Raw genomic sequence first — 17,392 nt, forward strand, 5'->3', positions numbered from 1 at the left:
GTGCTTTGTCCCTTTAGAGCTCTCTGGCCTCAGCTAATAGTCGCCATCAGTGACAGAATAAGTCAAACAAATGCCGTCGGTAAGGATGAGCTACACGTTCATTCTCTCTGGACCTCGAGCTGAATATTCACACTGGAAACAATACAAACACACACTGACCTCTCTGACCTCACACACACTCACACACACACACAAAGGGGAAACTTATTCGGTTATTATCTTTCCGCCCCATAAAATAGGAATAACTTAAAGCGCCGCCGCAATTAATAACCCAACTATAAATCTGAATATTCGGCGTGAATATTATTCTATATTACTCACAACACACACACACACACACACACACACACACACACACACACACACACACACACACACACACACACAAACACACACACACACAGCGATCAGCGCGGTGTATGGGAGCAGGGAGAATGATAAAGCCATCAGAGAGCGTTCTGGATGAAGTGAGCCTAACGTGAATGTGTGTATCGGAGCGTGTTAGTGTGTGTGTGTGTGTCCCATCAGAGTGTGTTCTGCATGGAGGCTTTATGCATCAACACACTGATGCATTCTCTGTCTCCGTGTTCCCAGTCATATGTGCTGGATGCACTGGTTAAATCACACGCACCACTGTCATCTGCTGTGACCTTGCTGCCCGTTCCTCCAACAACACAAACACACAGGCAAAGATTTTATTAGTATAATAGTTAAAGGATTTCTGAGCAGGATGAACCTCAAACTACATTTGAGGTTTTTCAAATGTTTTCTCTCAGTTTGGGCTTCTTATCGCGAGGGGAAAATATCTTACTTTCATGACTTCATGAAACAAACATCTGATGAAGAGGTGCTGACAACAGGTACAGGTGCATGTATGCGAGTGTATGTGTGTTAGTATATTAATTAAGATAAATTCATCACAAAGCCTTCATATGGCAATTGCTTGTGAGCACTATTATAACCACATATCAGAAAAGAAAAATAATTCACTAAGTTTCAGAGCACCTCTCACCAGGGCTTTCTGTTGCTAGGTTACAATAGTTAACCTCCTTTCCCCTCAGTAATGACCGTTAGGTGTGTTTTAGTTGTGTAAAGGAATCACAATCAGAAATACTTTGTTAATCCCAGGAGGAAATTGGGTTGTTACAGTTGCTGATGTTCTTGTGTTTCAAATACACGGGCCAGACGTGGCCATCGAACAGGCCGAGGGGGTCTGGTACAATACAGCAGTAGGAAATAAAGAAATAAATGTAGGAATGAAAAATTAAAATAGAATACAGATAATGAAGTAAACAATAAAATAAGCAATATAAGCAAAGTTGGACTAGTATAATAAGTTATGTACAAAGTGCAGGGACTTGAAGATATAAACAATATTTACAAATATAAATATACTCAATGTGCTGTGTTAAACAGTGTAGATATTGATATGAATAAGGCTCAATATGAACAAACATGTTGCAGACAGATTGCACAGTTTCCAGGGGGAATAAATACGTCCAGGTGTGAAGGAATCGTGTCCCAACATCTGCAGCGGCTCCTGACCTGGAAGTCATTTCCTTGAACAGAAGAGTCAGACTAGCATCTCCTCCACCATTGTTGTTGACAAAGCTGATATCAGAAGTCAATTTGATATCAGAAGTCAATTTGATATCAGAAGTCAGTTGGATTTGATTGGTCGCTAAGTGACAAGGGACTTTGATAAGCACGGCACTGCTCAACTGAGAGCTCAGTGACAAAAAACAGGCGACTCTCAGGACGCTGAAAACGCTTAACTATTACTGCTTGATTACGGCAAAAATCCTCATCACAATTCATTTTTGATTGATATTAAAGTCACGATTATTAAACACGATAACTGATTTCACAACTCCTGCATCACATAAAAGTATAGAACACTTTTAAGGAGCCCATATTATGCCCTTTTTGGGGTTCGTATATTTAATCTATGTTCCTACTTTTGTACGTTCACAATAGCTGAAGTTTTAAAAAAGTGTCTGTTTTCATGTACTGCTCCTCCTTGCTCCCTCTACGCTCTGAGTCCGTCAGCTACGCTCTGCTGAGCCCACACTGTTAGACCCCACGTGGGCTAAGTCTGCTCTGATTGGTCTGCCGATCCGCTCTGTCGTTATTGGTCAGTTGCTCAGCACGCTTCTCGGAAATGTCCCGCCTCTTTTACCATATTTGGAATGCAGCCACTGGCTCCGTCCGAGAGTAGCATAAACATTAGCACCTTAGCTCTACTGTGCTACCGCAAGCTACGGCATATTGTGGCCGTGCTACAGAAGTTAACGGGCGTGCAACATGAGCTGCTGGGCTTGCCACAACGAGCCAATGGACTTAGATCAGTGACCTCACACTGACAATGACGTCGCACTGACACATTTTTATCGAGGGGGGCTAGAACCTAAAAATATAATGATGTATAAAAATAAATGAAGACGAATACATTTAAGGTAGTGGTGATGATGTTCTCTCGTGGCTAAAATATAACAACAAACACTTTGAAACATTTAGCACACAGGACAAAACGAGCGCATGCAGCACGTGTTGTTTAAAGGTGGAGTCAGTAGAAATGTCCCTTACAGCTCATTGCTACCAGAAGCTCTCACTCTCTGCAGGATGTAGCGTGTGCGTTTACTGCTTGTACCTACACTGCACGCTAACACAAGCTAACCGTTGGTGTTCATCACCTGCCTGTCCAACAGGAAGTAGACCAACTCCACGTCCACGGGTAAAAGACAACACAAGGTTCACCCTTGTTTTACAACGAGCTTTATCCACTTGGTGTTTCTCCTCACTCATATTCACCAGTTTGAATCGAGTCTTCTCATTGAATTGTATCCACTCCTAAACTCACCTCGCATCGGACATGTGGCTGCAGGAACTGGGGATCGAACCCCCTGGCCTCCCAGGTTGAGAGATGACGACTCCACCACTGATCCACAGACGCCTGTAAAATATAACCACTAGTTACTATTAAATTAATAAACACTTAAGTAATAGTTTTATTGAATCTGTTTTGGACAGTTTTCACATCACACAGCTGACAACAACAACAACAACAACAACAACAACAACAACAACAACAACGTCTCTTGTTATTCTTCTCAACTGACCAGTTAATGATCATTTTTTACGACCTCATATACACCTGCTCATCCACCTCTAACCTTTACCAGATGTTAGCTCCAGATGTGTCAGGCATGCTATCACTCTCGCTCATTATCTCTCTCTCACACACACAATGCTGACAAAGTGGGGTCAGGACCACTGATTACACCCCCACTTTATATGTTATTCCCTGGTTCTCTCTCTTCTTCATGTCGTTTCTCTCTCTCTCTCTCTGTCTCTTTATGTCTTTGTCCCTCTCCTCTGCTCTCTCTCTGATCTACGTCCTGCAGCTCAATCTTTCAGCTGCAACACCAGCACGCTCCTCCAGCCGGGCTTCAATTCCCCCTGAAGAAGATACCATCAGGGGAGAGGAGGACGCTCGCTTTCCCGGACGTCTCTCTCCCTCACACACGCGCACACACAAACACAAACACACACTCACACACACATGCACATCACAGCCACTCAGCAGGTTGACAGATGCACCAGGACAATAAAACAGTTTGTAATAGAGGTAATATGATTTAAAATACTATCTATTAGCCTGGATAGGCCTGTCAGGTGTGTGTATATGTGTGTGTGTGAGATAAAACAATGAAGATGGCAGAGAGAATATAGAGCTGAACATCTATATCACACAACACACACACACACATACAGTACAATTCATCCCATTAGACAACACAGATCTAACCGTGTGAGTACAGATACACACACAGACACACACACCTGTACGCAGAGTTTATACAGTGCCAATAAGATCCATATGTCACATGAACACTCCTGATAAGACAGAATATAGTGAGCAGTGAGAGGCCTGTAATACATATCTCATAATAATAATAATATAAGAGAACACTGCTGAAATATACTGAAAGATTTAAAGCTTGAGAAATTCTCTCTCTGTCTCTCTCTCTGTCTCTCTCTCTCTCTCTCTGTCTCTCTCTCTCTCTCTCTCTCTATCTCTCTCTGTCTCTCTCTCTCTCTCTCTCTCTCTCTCTGTCTCTGTCTCTCTCTCTCTCTCTCTCTCTGTCTCTCTCTCTCTCTCTGTCTCTCTCTCTCTCTCTCTCTCTCTCTCTGTCTCTCTCTCTCTCTCTGTCTCTCTCTCTCTCTCTCTCTCTCTCTCTCTCTCTCTCTCTCTGCCATGCACACATTCAGGGTGTCCATGGTTTGGTGCTGTAATTTAATGTTTAATGTCAACATGACTGAGACAGTGAGAAGTCTTATAGTTCTATAGTTTAGACAAAAAAGAGAAAAGTCCTTCTTTCGTGCTATATTTTAAAGCTGTCAGTCATATTTAGGGTGAGAGTTTAGGAAAGTGTCGTCCACAGCGGAACATTCTGTGGAGCGGCAGCACAGGCTTTTAAAATGACCATCTCTACAAGACGACGCATGTTTACATCCACCGCAGACAACAGATGTTCAGAGAAACTGTACGTTTTGGTAACTTATGACCCTCATCCAGCACACAGGACACTATTTGAAGTGTTAAAGTCCTTGCTGGTGTTCCGGTTTAAAGAGTCAAGAATTTAAATTTGAAAAGGATTCACACTCTATATTAAAGGCTCCCAGCAACTTCAGCATCAGAGTCAGATCTTCTTCATGCACTGTGAGATGGAAAACATTATTTACACAAACATTAAAGTAGCTGGGAGCTTTTAGTGTGCAGATCTTTTATTCTTATCTTTATTTTGATATTTGATCGTGCACCTGTGTAAGGTTTTCTTTGGATGTTCCGACCCTACACCTTGTTTTGTCAACAGTTTAAAGAGTGACCGTGTTAACTGGAGACTTTCAGCCGAATTCATCCGTGGTTGTCGTAGTTACAACACATGTTGAGGACAGAAAGTGTTCTCATGGAAGACATCTAAAATGTATTTTTGTCACGATGATAATTTAAAAACTGAACAAAGATACATTTGTTCTGAGACTTTCAGTCACATGGTCACACACGATACTTGTTCTGCTGTGGACTGAACCCACCTAAAGGGACCTTTGACCTTAATAATTGAAAATAATGAATAACTAAAAATAGCCTTTATAATTAATTATAAATTTCTCTATTCAATGAGGCATGTCTAAAATCTTAGGTGATAACTGTTCAGTCTTTGAAGAAATAACAGAATTGTTTGTCCATTTCTGCTCTGAAGCCAACATTCACACTATCAGCAAAGATAAGGCAGAAAATAGAGCAAGTGTGGGGGAGCCAACGGGTGAGTAAAAGGGGGAAAATAGAGAGCCATAAGCATCAGCTGCTCAGATAGCCTTTAGATGGAGTAAAAACCTCTGGGCGAGCCGAGGAGATAGAAGACATATCAACATGGACAGAGAAATAAAGCAGCTGTGGAAAAACAGAGCAGTGTTTGCACAATCCAATTGAGCTGACACTTTTTCAGCCACACACCATTTTCTGTTGTTTACGGCCTTATGAGTGGCCGACCCCTGTGTGTGTGTGTTTGTGTGTGTGTGTGTGTGTGTGTGTAAGGCTGAGCGGCTGACCTGTGTGTGTGCGTGTGATTGAAGCTGATAGATGTTGACAGCTGCGGAGAATCACTTTCCTGTTGGTAAAACACCATATTGACCCCGCGGCCCCTCCACAGAGAGAGGTGAGCAGAGCTGAAGCTCAGCAGGCGGAGCGGGGATGACATCCAGCTGAGGGCTGCGCTTGAACCCTCAGCTTCAGCGCGCGCACACACACACACACACACACCATCCAAGCACACCATCCAAGCACACCCACCACAGAGAGACAATATATGAGGCCAATAAAGAAGCCTTGGAGGTGATGCACCCTGTGGTAGACATATTGGAGGTTCACATTTCAGGTCGGGCAGCAGAGCATTACTGTACATCTTCAGTGTTACTAATGGTGAATAAACATGTGCACAAAACTCCTGAAATTTGAAGGAGTGAGCTTCATGTGTGGATGCCTAAAATTTCCAGGTTAGGGTAAGCTGATGTGAAAATCCAGCAGGAAATATAAATAAAAATTCACCACAACAAAGTTCAAGAGGGGGGGGGGGCAGAGCAAATATAAAATAACATTTCCCGAACACACTTAAGTCTTCTATAATATACACCATGGTCTTTCCAGTAGAGTGTTCAATAATGACAACATGCACGTCAACCATAATCACTGCCTTTTATTACACTTAATCATTTCTACAACTCATTTATCAGAACATCAGAGAGTAAGTACAACACAAGCGAGGATCTAGAGAGGAGAAAGCAACGTCAATAGGTCCGATCAGACACACAGGTGCTGACAGGAAGTGAGCAGAGGCAAAGCACAACATGGAAGGCTGTTCTTGACAGTTCAAATCAGCATCAAAACCATCCTAAATATCTTCATCATCATGATTAATATCATTAAGTGCATAGATTTTCATAGAGCTGGGTCTTTAGTTTTTTCTTAAGGGTGTTAAGGGACTCTGCAGATCGAACAGAGTTTGGAATTTCGTTCCACCACCGTAGGGAGACAGAGGAGAAGAATCTAGTCAGAGACTTAGGATGCACTCACACAGGCAATTTGTACCATGCCCAAGCACGCTAAAGTCCAGTTTGTTTGACTAGAGTTAGTGCACGATTGCCCCCCTCCCCATTCCCCTGCTGGCCTGCACTCCCTGCTCCAGGACTAACAAGCCTGAACACGGTTAACCCTTGGACATAACGTTGTAACGCAGAGCAGGTTTAACAGTAGAGGAAGGAAAACAAAGACATTTCCTCACCTCTGGAACAACATGCTCAGGAGCAGAGGTGAGAACCTCTATTTTATCAGTGTTCAACTGGAGAAAATTAATTGACATCCAAGCTTTTATGTAGTTCACACAGTAGAGCAAAACAGACAACTTAGAGTGTTGTGCAATCATGCAATCGTGCTTAAGCACGTTACAGAACAACTTTGCCAGTGTGAGTGCGCCCTTAGGGCCCTGTTGTGGAGGTTGCATCAGACGCCTTTCATTGGCAGAGCGTAGTGGGCGGGAGGGAGTGTACACCTGGATGAGAGAGTTTAGGTAAGGAAGTTACATGTTAAATGAATTATTCCCAGAAATGTTTTAATTTTTTCACAGAGCAAAAACTCCTCACACAGGAGCTGTTTACATGCTATTAAGAAAATTGGTATAAGAGAGAAAAACAACTGTCATTTAAACTGAGAAGTGTTTCATCTTTTTTTCCTGTGAAAATGTGAGTTTATGTAAAGATAAGAACAACATGTGAGCAGATATTAAACTCACTTCATCAAAATCATCATCATCTCTTAGGTTGATGTTTCACTGTTACAGAGACCTTCAGTGGTATTATCTTCAGAGGATGTGGATCATAATTATAAATGTATGGAAACAGCTTTTCAGTGAAAGTGTGTGTGAAGGTGTGTATGTGTGTGTTAGTGTCAGGATCAGAGAATGACAGCTTTCCTCTGTCCCAGTCCAGATTCACTCTGATACTCTGAGGATGTCCTCTCACTGACAGTTCAGTGTGTTCACGTGATGGAGTGTATGCTGTGTATTTATCATTGAAAAACTCTATTCTCCATAATCCAGAATATATGTCTCTCTTCCTGACTGCTGACTCCTCACACACAGCAACTTCCCAGTTTGTGTTTTGTCCAACCTCGACGTCCCAGCTGTGAGTCCCTGAGTTGAAGCCTTTAGAGCTCAGGACAGATCTGTATCCAATCCTCTCTGGATTATCAGGAAGCTGCTGCTCCTCTCCTCGTCTCACTCGGGTCAGATCTTCAGACAGGATGAGGTCTGAACCAGCAGTGTTTGGGTCCAGAATCACAGGACTGTAGGAGACCATGTTCATCATCTTGTTCCAGATGTGGAAGCTCAGGTTGCCCAGGTGTTTGGCCACATCTATCAGAGCTCCTGAGGGCAGCTGTGGATCCTCCAGCAGGGGGCGTTGCTGGACTCTTTCCACTGCAGCCTTGTAGTTTTTCAGGAATGAGAGGTCTGCAGCTCTCAGCTTGTCCTCTGAGGCTCTGACTGTTCGTGAAAGAGCTGCTATCTCTGTGCTCAGAACCTCAATCTCCTCCTTCAACCTCTGACTCTTCTGCTTCTCTTCCTCCTTCAGTGCAGAGATTCTGGCCTCCTCTTCCTTAACTAGAAACTGGTGAAGTTTCTTAAACTGTTCCTTTATCTGCCTCTCTGTGTTCGCAGCCTGGACCTTGATGTGTTTTCCTGTTTCAGCACAGACTTTTTTGATTTTATCATATCCCTCCAGTTTGTCCTTTAAGGGCTTCAGTGATTCCTGGAGCTTGTCCCTGAGATCTTGTGCAGCTTCATCGATGGGTCTGAATGTGTGGTTGGTGTGTTGTTTGGAGTCTCTGCAGACAAGACACGCTGGCTGCTGATGATCCAGACAGAACAGTCTGAGTTTCTCAGAGTGCAGACTGCAGAGATCCTCAGAGTCTGATGAAGCTCTTTGATCTCTCTGCAGTAAGAAGGCCTCACACATGTTCTTTAATGCCAAGTTAATAGGTGGTTCTGACCTTGAAGATCTTTTACTACAGACTGGACACTCCTGGGCCTGCTTCTCTCTCCACCATCTCTGCAGACAGGCTTTACAGAAGCTGTGGCTACATGACAGAATCACAGGATGTTTGAAGATGTCACAGCAGACAGAACAGCACAGATCCTCCTCTGAACAAGAAGCCATTTTCCTCTGAGTGAAGCAAAACTCCTGACAAATATGGACAGTTCAAACAGTACAAACAGGTCAGACTGCTCAAACAGGTCAGACTGCTGAGGTTCCTCTTCCTCCTCCACAGAGTCTCCTGTTACTTACTTTGACTCTTGTTTTTCTGAAGCTTCTTCCAGAGTTCAGTCAGTAACTGGTTGAAGTGGCAGTATTCCAGTATTCCCTCCTGAAGCTGTTGTCTCTCTGTGGAAGTTGTCTCTTTTATTTCTCACAGTAAACGTTATCCTCTGTCTCAGTGTGTGTGTGTCCACGGAGAGAAAGAGCGTCTGTTTCCTGGTTTGTCTGTGTTTATTCACTAACAGGGTGGAGTTTTGTTGATCTGATCTGAAAGTCTGACTGCATTAGAGATCATAAAGGTGGAGCCTTACGGCGCACTCACACTAGCAAATTTGTCCCATACCCAGTGACAGTTCTAGAGGCAACACTTAGCAGGGCAACAAGAGTGAATGCCTTCAGTTGGGGGAGGTTTATCGTTACCTCTTGTACATAATGTCATGAAACAACACATGCATGTGTGGCCGGGCTAAAAACTTTTAAAGTCAAAAGCACTAATATTAAAATTAATAACAAAAAGATGCCAACAACGCAAATGTCGAGCCTAGGACTCTTAAAATCAGGGGGAGCAGAGTTAATAACCAGACAGGAAACAAAAATGCACAATGATCTTATTTATTACCATAAAAATGTTAATAAATAGACTCTAAAACAAGTGACAGGTGTTATAGAGAGTTGCAACAATAAAATACTACTTAGCAAAGTCAAATAAAAGTCCGAGTCCAAGGTGGAATGTTCCTTCAATTGTCTCTGAACTTTCCCTGGCTACTCCGATGCTGCTCGACGTGGCCCGCCTCGTGTTGACCGCTTTAAAGAGACCTGAGGGGACAGAACAACCTTGGGGAGTAGTGTGTTCTACGCAATCACTCGCAGCACTTTAATATGCCCTGGTGCCGCCTACAATTTGGTTGGGATACTCACGGTTTTCCCGCGTCAGAGTTTGTCGACTACCGACACAGGTCTGCATGAAGTAGCATTGGCAGACACTAGCTGCTCTGCCGACACTCCTAGTTGGTGGAGCCCTCGTCTCCGTGCTGCGTTTCTTCTTGCCCTCCGGCTGCTGATCTCATGGATCTCCGTCTCCGCACGCGTCGTCTGTTTCCTTTTCCGCATTGTTGTGAACCTGTTGGGTCTCGTCCTTCTCTCAGTTTGCACTGTCTCTCGCCATGCACCCAGCGTCCTGTTTCGTTTCCCTTTGCGGCCGAGTGGAAGCTCATCTTGTACTGCTGTCATTGTCAGCACAATCCGCCGCATCTGCTACTGATTACCTACTTAAAAGGTGGAGGTGTGACTCACCAGGTCCCAGTTCAGTGTCTTCTGTACACAGTCAACTGATTAAAACATCTAAAACATAAAATCAGTTAATAAAACAAATTACACAAATGCATAAAAACACAGAAATCCATAGAAGTATTACTAAAACATACATGTAAATAAAAATCGATATTGTTTTACTATGGGAGGTAGAGCCTTCAGTTATGAGGCATGCTCGTGTACCTAAAGTCTCTAAATGTAATATGGGATGTAGAGCCTTTAGTTATCAGGCCTGCTTGTGGTACTTACAGTCTCTAAATGTACTGTGGGTGTTACGGTACCGTGTGTAAAACAAGGGAGGTGGACCCAATTGCAGAAAAAACAAAAATATTGAATTAAACAAAAAGGCCAAAGGCAACAAAAACTTACAAAAGTTCAACAAAAAAAAAAAAACACCCTGCCGTAACTGGTGGCAGACAGCACACTGCTGGAACAGGAACAGGAGGCAAACGGCGCTCTGCGGGAACAGGAACAGGAGGCAGACGGCGCTCTGCCGTAACCAGTGGCAGACAGCGCTCTGCTGGAACAGGAACAGGAGGCAGACGGCGCTCTGCGGGAACAGGAACAGGAAGCAGACAGCGCTCTGCCGCAACCGGTGGCAGACAGTGCTCTGCTGGAACAGGAACAAGGAGCAGACAGCACCCTGCCGTAACTGGTAGTAGACAGCGCTCTGCTGGGATGGGAATAGGGAGCAGACAACGCCCTGCCGTAACTGGTGGCAGACAGCGCTCTGCTGGAACACAGGAAGGCCGTGGCTCTGAGGCACAGGGAGGCTGAGGCCTGGGCTGAGGCCTGGGCTGAGGCCTGGGCTGAGGCCTGGGCTGAGGCCTGGGCTGAGGCCTGGGCTGAGGCCTGGGCTGAGGCCTGGGCTGAGGCCTGGGCTGAGGCCTGGGCTGAGGCAGAGACTCTGGGGTGCTGGGCAGCGGAGGAAGGAGAGGAAGACGGGCCCTGCGGCCTCCAGTCCTTCTTCTTTGGCCTCCCCGGGTTCCATTAAAAATAGCCAGCCGAGTTCCAGTCCAAGGAGACTGCTCAGTCCAAGGAGACTGCTCGGCCCTAGCAGTGCATTGGGACAAACGAGAAAAGTACTGAAAATAATCCACCTTTGAAAAAGAATCCATTCCGTCCAAGGCTTTCGCTGGGTCCATTGTTCTGGTCAGTTCATTCTGTTAAGGTACGGTGTGTAAAACAAGGGAGGTGGACCCAATTGCAGAAAATCCAAAAATATTTAATTAAACAAAAAGGCCAAAGGCAACAAAAACTTACTTACAAAAGTTCAACAAAAAAACACAGGGATCAAAACCAGGGAGCCAAAGAGGAGCACGAGCAAAAAACTGAACACAGGGAAACACATAGAGGCAGGAATACAAGAAACACTGAGGACACACAGAACTCAAGACTGATGAAAACACACTAGAACATAAAGAAACACTAAACACTGAAAAACAAAACTAGAAAAGACCAAATCATGACAGTGGGAGGTAGAACCTTCAGTTATCAGGCCTGCTCGTGGTACCTACAGTCTCTAAATGTACTATGGGAGGTAGAGACTTCACTTATCCGGCCTGCTCGTGGTACTTACAGTCTCTTAATGTACTGTGGGAGGTAGAGCCTTCAGTTATCAGAACTGTTCGTAGTACCTACAGTCTCTAAACGTACTATGGGAGGTAGATCCTTTAGTTATCAGGCCTGCTCGTGGTACCTAAAGTCTCTAAATGTACTGAGGCAGGTAGAGCCTTCAGTTATCAGGCCTGCTCGTGGTACCTACAGTCTCTAAACGCACAATGGGAGGTAGAGCCTTCAGTTATCAAGCCTGCTCTTGATACCTACGGTCTCTAAATGTACTATGGGAGGTAGAGCCTTCAGTTATCAAGCCTGCTCTTGATACCTACGGTCTCTAAATGTACTATGGGAGGGAGAGCCTTCAGTTTTCGGGCCTGCTCTTGATACCTACGGTCTCTAAATGTACTATGGGAGGTAGAGCCTTCAGTTATCAGGCCTGCTCGTGGTCCCTACGGTCTCTAAATGTACTATGGGAGGTAGAGCCTTCAGTTTTCAGGCCTGTCCGTGGTAGCTACGATCTCTAGATGTACTACGGGAGGTAGAGCCTTCAGCTATCCGGCCTGCCCGTGGTACCTACAGTCTCTAAATGTACTATGGGATGTAGAACTTTCATTTATCCGGCCTGCTCGTGGTACCTACGGTCTTTAAATGTACTATGGGATGTAGAGCCTTCATTTATCAGGTCTGCTCGTGGTACCTACAGTCTCTAAATGTACTTTGGGAGGTAGAGCCTTGAGTTATCAGGTCCCTCTCATTCTACCAGTCATTGTCCGGGAGGCAAACACACTCTGTGCTTTGATGAATAGACCTCAAATAGAATCGACTTTCCTTTTTGATAAATTTTAAAGTCACAATTCCCTCATTACAACAATACAAACATAAATTTAGATTCTTTCTTTAGAAGTTAAAGCCAGTTTTTGTGTCTTTTTGAGTGGGTTAATGACTTTAAAAACACTTAAATTAAAACTAAAACAGCTTAAGAGATAAAATGCTACATGTTTTGATTCCAGATTAAACCTCTGACTTTTCTTGTTTTATTGTTTTCTTTCTATTCATTTAGATTTTTAGTTGCGCTTTGTTCATTTGTTATTCTTAGTTTGAAAATGTGTTCTTTGTACCTTTGTACTGATTATAAATACAGGTGGGTGGAAAATCAAGCCGCAGTCTTTTGCTGCATTCATGTGGTGTCGGACAAATCGGAAAAACAAGTTTCCGAGTTGTAAAATGCACTTGAACACCTGCTCAAGTCGGAACAACTCGGAAACTCGGAATTAAATCAGGTGCCCGACTTGCCGACCTAACTTCAGAATCGCCGTCACAGGGGGACAAAATATGTTTTGTTAATGTTAATATAAGTTTTATTAATTTAAGTATTGCACATCAACTTTTTGCTCAAATATCACTTTTCAAAGTTGGACCACTTGAGCAGCACATGAATGCAGCATTTTAAACTCAGTGGGTGATCTAAAACCCTGCTGTGCCTGACCAATCAGAGCAGGGGCTGCATGCCCTGTTCTCCAGAGTCCCTGGACCTTTTAGAAAGTACATTTCCCCTAGGAGGCTCTTTTTAGGGGTAGATCCCAAGAACTAAATGTAGAACCTGCTAGATTTGGTGGAAACACATTTTTCTTCAAGAAGACAATAGTTCTGGGTGATAGTTCCTCCGGACGAAACAGGACTTTAATTCAATTGTATTTGTATAGAACATTTCATACAAATGTAAAGTCTTCTGTGCTTTACAGAAGACACAGATAAACAAACACAACACAAACTCGTTTAAAAAATTGACAAATTGATTCAAAAGCTCACTTTAAATCCAAAAACACTTTATAAAAGAAACCTGCACCATCCCATACCACACACACCTACATACACCTGTTGCACAGTTATGAGTACAGTTATGTAACTAACCACACCATTTTGTCACAGTACCTGCTTGTATGAGTGCTTAGTTATTGGTGTGTATTGTTTTTCATCTGATAATCTTATTATTAAAGAGAGAACAAACACTTATGTCATTTAAACTGTGATGTGTTCCATCTTTTCCTGTAAAAATGTGAGTTTATGCAAAGATAAGAACATGTGAGCAGATATTATACTGACTTTTTCATCATCATCATCATCATCATCATCATCATCATCATCATCATCATCTCTTAGGTTGATGATTCATTGTTACAGAGACCTTCAGTGGTATTATCTTCAGAGGACATGGATCATAAGCATAAATGTATGGAAACAGCTTTTCAGTGAAAGTGTGTGTGAAGGTGTGTATGTGTGTGTTAGTGTCAGGATCAGAGAATGACAGCTTTCCTCTGTCCCAGTCCAGATTCACTCTGATACTCTGAGGATGTCCTCTCACTGACAGTTCAGTGTGTTTACCTGATGGGGTGTATGCTTTGTATTTATCATTGAAAAACTCTATTCTCCATAATCCAGAGTTTATGTCTCTCTTCCTGACTGATGACTCCTCACACACAGCAACTTCCAAGTATGTGTTTTGTCCAACCTCGACGTCCCAGCTGTGAGTCCCTGAGTTGAAGCCCTCAGAGCTCAGGACAGATCTGTATCCAATCCTCTCTGGATTATCAGGAAGCTGCTGCTCCTCTCCTCCTCTCACACAGGTCAGATCTTCAGACAGGATGAGGTCTGAACCAGCAGTGTTTGGGTCCAGAATCACAGGACTGTAGGAGACCATGTTTATCATCTTGTTCCAGATGTGGAAGCTCAGGTTGCCCAGGTGTTCGGCCACATCTATCAGAGCTCCTGAGGGCAGCTGTGGATCCTCCAGCAGGGGGCGTTGCTGGACTCTTTCCACTGCAGCCTTGTAGTTTTTCAGGAATGAGACGTCTGCAGCTCTCAGCTTGTCCTCTGAGGCTCTGACTGTTTGTGAAAGAGCTGCTATCTCTGTGCTCAGAACCTCCATCTCCTCCTTCAACCTCTGACTCTTCTGCTTCTCTTCCTCCTTCAGTGCAGAGATTCTGGCCTCCTCTTCCTTAACTAGAAACTGGTGAAGTTTCTTAAACTGCTTCTTTATCTGCCTCTCTGTGTTTGCAGCCTGGGCCTTGATGTGTTTTCCTGTTTCATCACAGACTTTTTTGACTTTATTAAATCGCTTCAGTTTGTCCTTTAAGGGCTTCAGTGATTCCTGGAGCTTGTCCCTGAGATCTTGTGCAGCTTCATCGATGGGTCTGAATGTGTGGTTGGTGTGTTGTTTGGAGTCTCTGCAGACAAGACACGCTGGCTGCTGATGATCCAGACAGAACAGTCTGAGTTTCTCAGAGTGCAGACTGCAGAGATCCTCAGAGTCTGATGAAGCTCTTTGATCTCTCTGCAGTAAGAAGGCCTCACACATGTTCTTTAATGCCAAGTTAATAGGTGGTTCTGACCTTGAAGATCTTTTCCTACAGACTGGACACTCCTGGGCCTGCTTCTCTCTCCACCATCTCTGTAGACAGGCTTTACAGAAGCTGTGGCTACATGACAGAATCACAGGATGTTTGAAGATGTCACAGCAGACAGAACAGCACAGATCCTCCTCTGAACAAGAAGCCATTTTCCTCTGAGTGAAGCAAAACTCCCGACAGGCAGACAGCTAATTTCAAACAGCACAAACAGGTCAGACTGCTGAGGTTCCTCTTCCTCCTCCACAGAGTCTCCTGTTACTTACTTTGACTCGTGTTTTTCTAAAGCTTCTTACAGAGTTCAGTCAGTAACTGGTTAAAGTGGCAGTATTCCAGTAATCCCAGTATTCCCTCCTGAAGCTGTTGTCTCTCTGTGGAAGTTGTCTCTTTTATTCCTCACAGTGAACGTTATCATCCATGTGAGTGTTTCAGTGTGTGTGTGTTCACGGAGAGAGGAAGCGTCTGTTTCCTGGTTTGTCTGAGTTGAGTCATACAGGGTGGAGCTGTGTTGATCTGATCTCAAAGTCTGACTGCATTAGAGATCATAAAGGTGGAGCCTTATGGCGCACTCACACTAGGCAAAGTTGTCCCATACCATGCTTCATCAGAATTGCCCCCCCTCCCCATTCCTCCACTGGCTTGCACTCACACTGCTCCAGGACTAACTGGACCTGAACACAGCTACCTCTTGTACATAATGTCGTGACACAACACATGCATGGCTTTACATGATGAGGAAGCATGCTAAGTTTACAAGACAGGGGCACTCAAAAAAAAGGAGCTCAGTTAAGTAATTTATGGCAATAACACTAAAGGATTTCTTGATGATGGATGGCTATCGACGTTTCATGCCTCACAGATTGCCTACTGGGAGGGTTTTCAGCAGATATTTACTCGGAGGTTTAAGATCTTCTGAAAGACCTACAGGTCTTCCTGATTGAGATCCCCACTCTCTCACAGCTGAACCTGCTGCAACCACCTGGGCCTATCCTTTGATTATTTTTCTTCACTTATCAAAGGCATCACACAATTTTACACACACAGACATTTCAGAAATTAACTCATTGTACATACTTAAATTTTACATAAGTTATTTAATGTATTTCAATATTTCCGTTAAATAAATATAATTTTGACTGTGTTATCTGTGTACGGCCTCCCTCTTTGTTACCAGCCCTGAGGGGGTAACATCCTGTATTGGCTCCTCTGCACTGGCTCCCTATCAAATCTAGAATCAAGTTTAAAATCCTTCTTCTCACTGACAAAGCTAAAAGGTCAGGCATCATCTTATTTTAAAGGACTAATAGCGCCATATTACCCTTTAAGAACATCATGCTCCCAGACAGCAGGCCTGCTCGTGGTACCTACAGTCTCTAAATGTACTATGGGAGGTAGAACCTTCAGTTATCAGGCCTGCTCTATGTACCTACAGTCTCTAAATGTACTATGGGATGTAGAGCCTTCAGTTTTCAGGCCTGCTCGTGGTACCTACGGTCTTTAAATGTAATATGTGAGGTAGAGCATTCAGTTATCAAGCCTGCCTATGGTACCTACGGTCTCTAAATAATAATAATGTACTATGAGAGGTAGAGCCTTCGGCTATCAGGCCTGCCTGTGGTATCGACGGTCTCTAAATGTACTATGGGAGGTAGAGCCTTCAGTTATCAGGCCTGCTCTATGTACCTACAGTCTCTAAATGTACTATGGGATGTAGAGCCTTCAGTTTTCAGGCCTGCTCTTGGTATCTATGGTCTCTAACTGTACTATGGGAGGTAGAGCTTTCAGTTATTAGGCCTGCTCGTGGTACCTACGGTCTCTAAATGTAATATGTGAGGTAGCGCATTCAGTTATCAGGCCTGTTCGTGGTAAATACAGTCTCTAAATGTACTATGGGAGGTAAAACCTTCAGCTATCAGGCCTGCTTGTGGTGCTTACAGTCTCAAAATGTACTATGGGAGGTAGAGCCTTCAGCTATCAGGCCTGCTCGTGGTATCTACAGTCTCTAAATGTACTATGGGAGGTAGAGCCTTCAGTTATCAGGCCTGCTCGTGGTATCTACAGTCTCTAAATGTATTATGGGAAGTAGAGCCTTCAGCTATCAGAACTGCTCGTCGTACCTACAGTCTCTAAATGTTCTATGGGAGGTAGAGCCTTTAGTTATCAGGTCTGCTCGTGGTACCTACGGACTCTAAAAGTACTATGGGAGGTAGAGCCTTCAGTTATCAGGCCTGTTCGTTTACCTACAG

The 17,392-nt window shown here is 43.9% G+C and overlaps 2 protein-coding genes across 2 annotated transcripts; both read right to left on the reverse strand.

Moving 5' to 3' along the window:
- Positions 1–6,251: 6,251 nt before the first annotated feature.
- LOC136180024 (E3 ubiquitin-protein ligase TRIM39-like) lies at positions 6,252–9,083 on the reverse strand. The gene has a single exon (XM_065959114.1). The coding sequence runs from the start codon at positions 8,770–8,772 to the stop codon at positions 7,366–7,368; it is 1,407 nt and encodes a 468-aa protein (XP_065815186.1). The 5' UTR covers positions 8,773–9,083; the 3' UTR covers positions 6,252–7,365.
- A 4,311-nt stretch (positions 9,084–13,394) lies between these two features.
- Positions 13,395–15,599, reverse strand: LOC110005484 (E3 ubiquitin-protein ligase TRIM39-like). Its single transcript, XM_065959104.1, has one exon. It carries the CDS (start codon positions 15,296–15,298, stop codon positions 13,892–13,894), a length of 1,407 nt encoding a protein of 468 aa, XP_065815176.1. The 5' UTR covers positions 15,299–15,599; the 3' UTR covers positions 13,395–13,891.
- Between the last annotated feature and the right edge of the window lie 1,793 nt (positions 15,600–17,392).

This window comes from Labrus bergylta, chromosome 9, assembly GCF_963930695.1.
Source record: "Labrus bergylta chromosome 9, fLabBer1.1, whole genome shotgun sequence".
Lineage (NCBI taxonomy): Eukaryota > Metazoa > Chordata > Actinopteri > Labriformes > Labridae > Labrus > Labrus bergylta.

Excerpts from the sequence above, each read along its gene's own strand:
- LOC110005484 (XM_065959104.1), bottom strand. The coding sequence starts at position 15,298 with ATGGCTTCTTGTTCAGAGGAGGATCTGTGCTGTTCTGTCTGCTGTGAC.
- LOC136180024 (XM_065959114.1), bottom strand. The coding sequence starts at position 8,772 with ATGGCTTCTTGTTCAGAGGAGGATCTGTGCTGTTCTGTCTGCTGTGAC.